Source organism: Terrapene carolina, unplaced genomic scaffold (assembly GCF_002925995.2).
Source record: "Terrapene carolina triunguis isolate 2854851 unplaced genomic scaffold, T_m_triunguis-2.0 Scaffold374, whole genome shotgun sequence".
Taxonomy (NCBI): domain Eukaryota; kingdom Metazoa; phylum Chordata; order Testudines; family Emydidae; genus Terrapene; species Terrapene triunguis.
Window position 1 is genome coordinate 18093397 of NW_020664725.1, and position 10684 is coordinate 18104080.

At 45.6% G+C, this 10684-nt stretch overlaps 1 protein-coding gene across 1 annotated transcript; it reads left to right on the plus strand.

The window, feature by feature from the left end:
• Positions 1-532: 532 nt before the first annotated feature.
• CXCR5 (C-X-C motif chemokine receptor 5) lies at positions 533-8544 on the plus strand. The gene is made up of 2 exons (XM_024207321.1): positions 533-571; positions 7053-8544. Exons 1-2 carry the CDS (start codon positions 533-535, stop codon positions 8130-8132), a joined length of 1119 nt encoding a protein of 372 aa, XP_024063089.1. The 3' UTR covers positions 8133-8544.
• The last annotated feature ends 2140 nt before the right edge of the window (positions 8545-10684 follow it).

The window sequence follows — 10684 nt, forward strand, 5'->3', positions numbered from 1 at the left end:
GCTGCAACCATTCTGCCAGTGTCCTTCTGGAGCAAACTGTTTGATTACTTTGGATAATGGTGAGAGCCGAAACAGAAGGAAGAAGAGAAAAGCTGAGGGCTTAAAGCAGCTGGTGCTATTAGAGTCAGAGGGCCATGACAATCCAGTCCATACCCAATTCAGGGCATTTTGGGGGTTGGAAACAAACTTTTCCCATGAGTAGGACATGTCTTAAAATCTTAAATATTTTTTGTACATTGCCTAAACCCAGTGCAGTGTCTTCTATAAAAGCCTCTAGACTCTGTATTTTAAAAATCAGTTTAAAGTAAAGATGATAGAGCGAGATTCTAATCTGATGCTCAAATAGGTCATTCTGAGCTTTGAGCTCATTTGCCTTGCAAAGTTGAAAAGCTCAATACTTTGTTGATGAGAACTAGATTCCCCGCCCCACTCAGTTAAATTATTAACCCCTCATCAAAAAGGGAAGTTGGTTGATAGTCTCTGTCAGAGCCACTACCCAAACCACTGGAGGAGAAAAACTGCCTCTCAAATAATGGGGCCCTACAGCATCTCTATGAAGAGCTATGACATGGTAAGTCACGCACGGCTCTTTGTTTTTGCAATGTCCATGAGTTTAGGTTGAGGATTCTGGGGGGGTGACGGGTGTTCTATCTGGGCTGAGGAGCTTGGCTTTTAACCTCGCCCACCCACAAACACATATTTTCCCCCTTTCGGTTAGATAAGTTTGGTCTCGAGCTAAAATTTCAAACCAAGGTAGTTAGACCCCAAAGCACCTATTTAGGAATGTTTTTGCCAGCTGCAGGAGGTGCAGATGAGAATGCCAGCCCTTCTCACATGCCATGATTACTTGTGCCATATCTTTAAAGTGTTTTCATCAGTGGTGGCTCTACAATTCTCCTGCTGTCGGTGCTGGGATTGCAGGCTCTGTTCTTGTGGCCAAAAGGCTCATTCTGAGATGGTGGGAATCAGATGTGTCTCCTTCCTAGGTTAACTTGCTTAGAGAGAAGCCCACCTTGTGTAGTCATTTAAACCAGCAGCGAGTGGGTTTAAAACACGTATTCTGACTTGACAGCATTTTACACCACCGTGCACTGGTGTAAATGCACAAGGTGCAGTGCCATGGGAAATCAAACCCACTAACTTTAACAAACAGGAGTAATTGGGTAAGCTACAATAACCTTGGGAAACACATGAAAGACCTACATCCCACAATAACATAATTGTACACTCGCATCCCTGCCTGCATTTTATCCTTTTCTATGAGTGGGTCGTCTTGCGGAGCCTGCCCGAGAGCAGTTCTGTAGCGTATTTTTATTAGAGGTTTTTTTACCAGGAGAGAAGCTATACTACAAATAGCCTAGATTTGAATTATGACACAGTATATTCCAGCCTCTAATTAGCCTTGTAAATTGAAAACAATAATATCTTTTAAAAGATGATTGTTCCATGCTAAGGAAAGCTCACGGCAGATTTGCCACCAAGCCTGGCTTTTAAATAGAGTGGCTCAGAAGTTTTTCAACTTTTTTTTTAAATTAAAGATGACTTTTTGAAGGAAATTTGATTTGAACAGAAACAAAAAACACAAACCTATTCATTCCATTTTGGTTTAATTTTTCCCCTTACCTTTTTCTCCCTTGTTTCCTTTGAAGGGGAGTGGTGGAAAGGTGAGAAAAGGGAAAAAGCAGCCCTCACCTCCCCCCCAAAAAAACAACAAACCCCAGAACAATTTTTGATTTGTTTTGTTGAAAAATCCTGTGAAAACTTTAAAAGAAAATGAACAATTATTTTTGTCCAGTATTTTTTTTTTGCTAACGATACTTCCCCTTCTTTGAGCACCCTGACCCCTCCTTTTAAATGAAAGGCTCAAGCAGGAGAATCGTGGTGGTGGAGTTTAGCTGGGAGTAAAGCAGAGCTCACTCCTTAATGAAAAAAGTGAAAAGTGGGCAAAGCACGGTGAGCGGCAGGTGGGGGTGGTCAAAGTACAGAATCCAGTGGGTAAGCTCTGCAAAACAACAACTAATGGAATCTTAGACCAATTCTGATTTTTTTTTTTTCTTTTCACCCTCCTCTCGGTTATATGCCTTATATATAAATTATCCTATTGGCAGAAAAACAGCTAAAATCAGTGGTGTGTCCTTACTGCTTAACCTGCCCAGGTCCAGATAGGGGATGTAGTCTGTGACAGACACAAAATTATTCATGCAGGGAAATTAAAGTGCTGTGGGATTTGTTCCTTGGTTGTGAATAACTTTCCAGAACTTCAGCTCCATGACTTTATCTCATCTGTAAATGATATTCAACTGTGAGGGGAACACCAGATCTGTGTGGAACATGGATGACTTTGGGACTGAAGAGATGGGCAGTTGTGAGGTAGAGTAGAATCAGTTTAATGTCCTCCTAGCACTTGAGGGAGGCTGAACTTGATGAACTAATAGGGGGATGTCTTTTCCATCTCTATTTTCTAGGAGCCTCTTAAGCAGAAAGCCTGAGGGATTGCATTAAATAAATGTAATCTAATCTATCTTCCTGCAAGGGGAGAGAGAGAGAGAGACACACACACACACAAAATTAGTGCCATGTTTGGCTTGCCAGTTCTGTTTTATTTTACATGTAATTCCCCATCATTACACACACATACCCCCACAGCAGTGACAAACGGAAGCTATTACATAATTCTCCTGTTCTATTCCTTCCTCCTTCCTTATTTTTAGGCCCCTTTTTCCTGCTACTAGAGGCTTTCGCAAGCACACACACGTTTTCCCAGCAAATCCATCCTTAAAGCAAAATGTTGAGTCCCTGGCCAAGCAGCAGGCGTTGGAAACAGCCTATTGCCCCTGCGAGTCATGGGGACTAATCTCTGCACCTGCCATACTGAATGCTGTAAGGTCCCTCACAGCTGTGTTTCAATAGCCCTAGTGTGTCACACTCTATGTAACTCTTGTTGCTGCGCTCCAACCCCTTTCTGCTTCAGCTTGCATTCAATACCTAAATACTTTGTCTCTTTGACTCATCTCTGTCCGCTCCCACCCACACTTGCTGCTCTCTCCCAGCCTGAGACGTACATGAGAGGACAGCGCAGTCACAGCACTGTGCACGTTTCCCAAGCCAGAGGCGAGTGGCTTACAGTAAAAAACAAACAGTACCCTACCTGTCACCTTATCACAGATGAGATGGTGGTAGATAGTGGTGCTCGAGTGCTGCATCTTCTGTTGTAAATGCAAGGTGATGCTGACAGCCACTCTCTGCAGTTAAAACCGTTTAGCACTGTGCAGTCACTGCTCATGTTTTGAAGGATTGCTATCCTTTTGTTTTGACACCATGCTGCACTCTTGTGATTAACCGTGCAGTCCCAAATTGTTCTGCAGCATCTCCTCCTCCCTCTGATGCTTGGAACCTCGCAACCCTTCCCTGGCTCTTGAGCAGCCTGTTTTGATTTGTTTTGCAAAGGGAAAACGTAAGCTTTTTAGAGAGGGAACCTGTGTATGCATTTGATGAGATGCTGTGCACATTCGTAGTGTCACATTAATAGTACAGCAGCTGGTGGGCTGCAGATGGCATAGATACTGAGGGCCCTTTGAAACAAGAACCCCTTAAGGATGTATTTATCAGGCATGAGGTTATAGAACCACCCCAGCATTGGGGTAGACCTTGGGCATTGGCCCTTGCCATGGTCAGTGCTATTAGCACACGTTCCATGGGCATCATTAACTCCTGGTATGTACATGAGCTAGGCAGCTGGTAGGAAATATTTTTAGGAACAGAAAAATATGAAATTAAGGGTAGTTTAAAGACTCCCTTTGCCGTCTCTCCTCCTTTGCAGCTATTCGTTTTGCAGAGTTTTAGTTAGTGGAGGTGAGTGTTGGTCCCTCCAGGCTGGTGCCCTGCTGTTGCTTTAGATGAAGGTAGAAAACCCGACCAAGGTGTGTGGTTTCTTTCCTGACCTCTTGGCCTATTGGCTAACTCCTAGGAGGAGGCGCTGGGGAGACACGAGTAAAGCAGCACCAGCACCTTACTATTTTCCAAAACTGCGCTTTAAAGATTTGCGTGAGTGCACAGCAGCTACAGCTCTCTGCCACAGTGCAACGTCCCAGGGGTTGCTTTCTACAGGCGAGAAGCTAACAACATGCCATTGCCTCAAGTGAGGCCATCACTTGCTACAGCCAGAGATCGCTTGTGTGTGTTTAGGGGGGTGTCCCCAACCAGGGAGCGTTCTGCCTCTGCCATGTGGCCTAGGGTCTCATGACTGGGGAGATTCACACTCACTATATTTCACAGGACAGTTGAGATGTTTCTAAAAAAAAAAATGCAACCAAAAAAAGAAAAAAAAATTGCTCTGAAAACAGCTCAAGCAGGAACTATGGCTAATGGGGGAAGGTGCAGCAGGTGCAGGCTGCTACAGCTGGCAGTGAAAGGTATGAAAACAGCAAGCAGAAACTTCCGCTGTGGTCAATGCAAGAGTCTCAGTCTCCAGAGAAGGTGTTTGGGAGGGGGAGAGTGTTCAGCCTGACTGCAGGGGAACCCTTACCATCTTCTGGTTAGTATTTGTTGAGCTGTCCCTCCCCACAGCCAGCCCCTACTGCACCCCCCTGCCCCCAGCCAGCCCGTGTCGCACCCCCTGCCTCCAGCTAGCCCTGCCCCACGCCCCTGTCTGCAGCCAGCCCCACGTCCACTGGTGCCCTGCAGTTCCCAGGGCAGTAACCCTGCACACCTGCTTCAATGAGGGGGGCAGGGAGCAGCTGGGACCCACACATGTGCACACCCCCAGGGAGTGGCAGGGACCCACACATGTGAAACGGAGCTCATTTCTAGTTCAGGCCCATCTTTTTAAAAAAGAACTTTAGGTAGGGTTAACATACATCCGTATTTTCCTGGAGATGTCAGGCTTTTTGGTTCTTAAATCGCCGCCCGGGCGGAATTTTTAAAATTTAAAAATTCCTCCTGGGAAAATATGGATGTATGGTAACCCTATTGGTACAAAAAATACATACTGTGGCACATCCCTTAAATCAGAACTTTTTATAGGGAATGGGTTGTTAAGATTTTAGCAGCTCATCACTGGCTGTCTGTGACATTTTTGCCATGAACCCTTGCTTGGCCCTTTGTTCCTCTTCTCATTGATTTCCACCCTCCCCTTTTCCTGAGCACTCTTGTTTTGGCTAGCAGGCTCTGTCCATTGCCTGCCTGGAGCAGCGCAGGACAGTCAGAGCATGTGCTCCACTGTGAGGGCTGGGCTTTGCCAGCTTTCTAGTGCTCAGGACTTTGATTTGATTTCTGCTTTGAATAAAAAACTTGGTGTGTGATACAGCTCCATGGGTGCCAAAAGGACTATAAAAGTGAGGAGGGCAAGCCCCCCACCAACAGGATCTTCTCTAAGTCCCTTCCTTCCCTCACTCCTTCCCCTCCTTGCTGGCAAGCCCAAGGCCTTTGGGTAATGGGTCCATTCTGCTTCCCAAACCTGGTTAGGCCCCAGCCCCTAGAAGCCACTGCTGTGGTTTCAGCCACCAGCAGGTGAGGGACCAGCTGCAGGCATGCAAGACAACACAAAACCGGAACTGACCAGCATGATGCATGTGCCACAAGGCAGAGCAGACCCCAGCTGCCGCCAGCCAGGCTCAGTGTGCTCCCTCCCAGCCAGGTTTTTAAAAGTAGGAGGCAATGGCCGTCCCATCTCCAGTGCCTACGTACAGCTCACTCCATTGGCCAGCTGCTGCATTGTTCCCAGTGCAAATCTCACTTTGTGTGGCAGCATCACAGCCTGCGCATTGGGTGTGGACCTGATATCACAAATTCCCAGCAGTAGTTTAGCCCAAGGAGCTCAGACAGCTGTGGTGTCATGCTGCGGGACAGTACTGAGTCAAGAGGAGTGGCAATATATTCTCTGTCTCAAGATACAGCATAGTTTGTAATCACCCTACAGACAAATCAGAGAAAGTCCTTGGGGCCAGTGTGTGAAGGTAGTTTTGGGAACAGAATATGGAATTAACATGATAGAAAACGACAGAAAAGTTAATTAGAGGGACACAACCAAGCCAGGTAAAATGGGCAACACAATGGTGACTAAAGTTCAGTGTTGATAAGTACAAAGTAATGCATGTAGGAGGGGAAAATGTACTATTCGTAGCCCTTACAGGGTTCTGAATTAACTGCATCAACTCAGGAAAGGGCGTGAAGGTGGCCAGTTCAATGGAGGGCTCTGCCCAGTGTGCAGCAGTGCTCAGAAAGCTAACAACCTGTGAGTGTCAACAAGGAATAGGGTGGAGAATAATATGGAGAATATTCTAATGCCTCTATATAAACCACCAAGACATCCTCCTCCAGACAGTCTGTGTAGTTCTGGTCCCCCATCCCAAAAAGGATACAATGGAATTAGAAGGGTTCAAAGAAAGGTGACAAGAATGATCAAGGGCTGGGAAAAAACTCTATGAAAAGAGATTGGGATTGTTTACCTTAGCAATAGCTGAATAAGAGGGGACCTGATAAAAGTCTATACAATAATGAATGGGATAGACAAGCTGACTGGATGCTTGTGTTCACCCTGTCCCATAACACAAGAATAAGGGGACATTCAATGAGATTGAGGGTGGCAAATTCAAAACTAACCAAAGGAAATATTTGTTCACGCAGTGCGTACTTAGACTGAGAAACTCATTGCCACAGGAGATAGTTGAAGCCATGGACTTAATAAGATTCAAAAGAGATTGTATATTTATATGGATAACAAGAATATCAAGAAATATTTTAGTTAATGATAAAACGTAATGGAAGGGAGATAAACGTTGGCTTAAATGCTGGAGCAGGAGGTTCTAACGATCAAAGATCAGGATGAGACCCTCCCTGGCGGCAGATTATCTCACATCTGCTGCTGGAGGTTTCCTGCACCTTCCTCTGAAGTGTCTGGTGCTGGCTATTGTCCAGAGGCAGGGCCTTGGACTTGATCGACTAGGTGTCTAATCTTGTCTGGCATTTCCTATGTAATGGTTGGGCTTTCTCCTGGGAAATGGCTGTACAGAAACTGCAGCCTGTAATGGGATTATTCTCCTCCTGTTCTGCAGAATTTGCTGGGGGAATTCAGTGACTACAACGACAATGACAATACCACAAGATCCTACGATGACTACTTTTGTCCAGATACAGTCTCGTCACTGGCTAGCGATCCCACACATCCTTTCAAGAAGATCTTTGTGCCCTTAGTCTACCTTCTGATATTCCTTCTGGGGACCTTGGGCAATGCCCTAGTATTGATCATCCTGGAGCGTTACAAGCGCGCTCGCACTACCACCGAGAACTTCCTCTTTCATCTAGCCTTGGCCAATCTGGTGCTAGTGCTCACCTTGCCTTTTGGCGTGACCGAGAGCTTGACTGGCTGGATCTTCGGCACTTTCCTCTGCAAAGTCCTCAGCGCTGTCCACAAAATCAACTTCTACTGCAGCAGCATGCTGCTGGGCTGCATCAGTGTGGATCGCTACCTGGCCATAGTGTACGCTATTCACACCTACAGGAAGCGCAGAGTCAGGTCCATCCACCTCACGTGCCTGGCCATTTGGTTCATCTCCCTGGTGCTGACCTTGCCCGATCTAGTGCTCATGGAGGTCTGGTCAGACAACAGCAACCACAGTGTCTGCAATTTCCAGCAAGTTGGGATTCATGGCAGCAACATGTGGCTGGCAACCCGCTTCCTGTATCACATTGTGGGTTTCTTCGTGCCCCTGCTGGTTATGTGCTACTGCTATACAGCCATTGTGAGGACCCTGTGCCAGTCTCAGCGACTGCAGAGGCAGAAGGCCGTGAGAGTGGCCATCCTGGTCACAGGGGTGTTCTTACTCTGTTGGAGCCCTTACCACATGGTCATCTTTTTGGACACGCTAGACAAGCTGGAAACCTTACCGAACGATTGTGCCTTGGCGGACCAGCTGGGCACCAGCATCATGGTGACAGAGGTGATTGGCTTCACACATTGCTGTCTCAACCCCATCCTCTATGCCTTTGTTGGAGTCAAGTTCCGCAACGACTTCTTCCGGATCCTCCGAGACCTGGGCTGCATAAGCCAGGAGACCCTGCAGGAGATCCTTGATGTGACGAGGAAGAGCAGTGGGATTGAGTCGGACACCATCACTTCTGTCAGCACCTTCTAGTGGGGAAAGAACTGGGCACGGGGCTGAGATAGACCTTGGTGTTCCTGGCCAGCAGAGCATGTAATGCCCTTGGTGCAGGACTCAGCTCTGCGCCTCAGTATCATCCCTACCACTTCCCTCCTCTCCACAAGAAACTGAGGTCTAAAGGCCACCATTAAAACAGCAAATACTTGCCAACTGTTACCACATAGTTACTTCCTGTGCTAAGTATATGGAGAAATGGTTTGTGGTAGCCCTTGGTAAATACTGACTTTACATAGCAACCACTGCAAAGGGGCTTGCTGGGACCCTAGTAAGTTAGCTCTGATACTGCATCCTCCCCACTGGAGGAGCCCCATGTGCAGAGCCAACCACAGAATTGGGCCCTTAGAAAATGACAAACAGGAAATTCCAGAGGACGGAGAGATTTTTATCAGAGAAATGGAAGAGCATGATTTAGTCTGTGCAGCTCATTAAGGTGATCAGAAGAAAGTGAAACAGCCCGATTATTGCTTTTAATTAGAAACCGTTCTATGTTTAATGAAAGTCATGTAAAATATGACGACGTTTAGAGTACATTTTAGTTAGTTGGGCACGTAGCTGCATGTTACACACCGTTCTGGTCACTACAAAGGACTGGACACTGCTCTTCTGACTGTATCACAGAATTTGGAAGTAGAAGAGGTCTGTAAGGCAGCCAGCCCATCTCCTCCAGACAACGTGGGGTTGTCTCCTGTTGTACCTTTCCTGGGGCTTTGGGCAGGTTGGGTGCCTCAATCCCCAACGGCGGCGTTTCTGCGACTCACACTGGGAGACTCTTCCATAGGCCCAAAGACTTTACTGTCAGGAATTCCTTTCCTGCCCATCAGATGCATACTTTCTCACTCACTTTCAATCCATTTTATTGCTATTAATAATTCCAGTTACTGACTTACTGGAACTAATTGATTTCCTTTGAGGGTGAATATTCTCTGAGCAGGCCCTGTCCAGTCTTGTAACTGAATGCTGGCACAGACCCTCTCCTACTTTGATTACCGGGGGGGGAGGAGGAGGGAAATAAGGCTGAATGTGTTACTGATTTGCTTTGGGGGTCGGTTGCTGTATCTCTTGGTTTTAAGAGCAAGAATTCCCATTATTCCAGAGTAAAACAGAACATGGAAGGAGAAAAGGAGTTTGGGGGGGTAGGGAGGAGGTTGGTTTTTTTGTTTTGTTTTTTTTCTTCAGGGGGAGACAAGGGAAAGTTTTTGCTATGCTTTGTACTGTGCTTTCAGGCATTCTAGCGCTACTTGCATTGATGGTGTTTTTAAAAATTTCACGTATTAGATTTTAGGGTAAAAGGGTCTGAACTTTGACTTCATACCAGAGTTGTGGGTACCCCGCAGCGCTCAGGATCAGGCCTCTACACAGACATGCACCAAACTAACGACAGCAGTTTTAACCCACAGCTGGGGTTATTTCAGGCAAGTCTGTGTAGAGCAGCCATAAGGGACTCTGTTTAACTGTCTGTTTTCCATTAGCTATTGTCACATCGACAGGGACAATGTGTAGGCAATGCTGCTGCTTTCTTTATATTTTTCTTAATAGGTAAAGTGTTACTTTGGCTTGAAATGTATGTTATAGTTCTGTCTAAAGAGCCATTGGCCACCACTCATCCGAGGCACAACCTAACCGCAAATACATTTGTAAAAATCTGCTCCAAAATTAACCTGATTTTCTAGGCAAAACTAAAACTATTTCTGCTGATCAGTATTAATTTCAGTGTTGTCAAACTGCCCATGTGGCAGAGTGGATGTTTGAGCTTTGTGCTAAGGTTACTAGTAGCATTCACCCAATAACAAAGAGACCAACTACAATTCACTCACCCCTTTCCAGAAAAATGATCTGTCAGAAGAAGAATCTGTAGGGGAATGATCCATATTTAAAGGATCACCGTTGGGCTAAATTCAGCCCAAAATGGAGCATTGGTGAAGCCTTTTACCAACTCTAACCCCAACAGGAAAAGTCCAAGGTTTAGAGATTTATTTATTTTTTAAATTCCAAGGGATGTAACTTTGTTTTTTATTTTTGTTAATCAAACATTCCCTGCGGTGTTCACAGCACAGCCACTGAGGACCCCAGTGAAGCTGAGGAGGTGATTCTTATGGTCCAAGCAGGGAGAAATGCCGAAAAGTTTGTTTAAACTGCTACTGTGGCAAAGTCCAGCTACAGTTTGTACATTATTTCAGTGTTCATAACTCAAAGGGGAATTTTGAGAGGCTTTATTTTTTTTACTATAACTTATATCTAGTGTCCCTATAAACTCACCATAAATTTTGTCTGCTGAGTTTTTTTTAAATGAACTATAATGATTAAATAAAGTACTTTTTCCACCTCGCATGTCTCATGCTTCTGCAGAAAGTCAGCCAGAATTGTCAATATTCTGAAACACAGACAGATCAGAGAGACCAATGAATAGCTGCTGGCTGGTCAGATGCCTTTCTGATAAGTTCTGTATGGAGATAAAAGGAGCCTTTCATGTGTTGCTTATGAGGCTCAATGGAATTTATTCTTTTCACTAGTGCTGCAGCAGGCTC

Bases quoted from the DNA above. Each gene is read 5' to 3' on its own strand.
- CXCR5 (XM_024207321.1), top strand. From the start codon at position 533: ATGGGGCCCTACAGCATCTCTATGAAGAGCTATGACATG. The intron at 572-7,052 runs GTAAGTCACGCA...CCTGTTCTGCAG, and splicing joins CTATGAAGAGCTATGACATG to AATTTGCTGGGGGAATTCAG.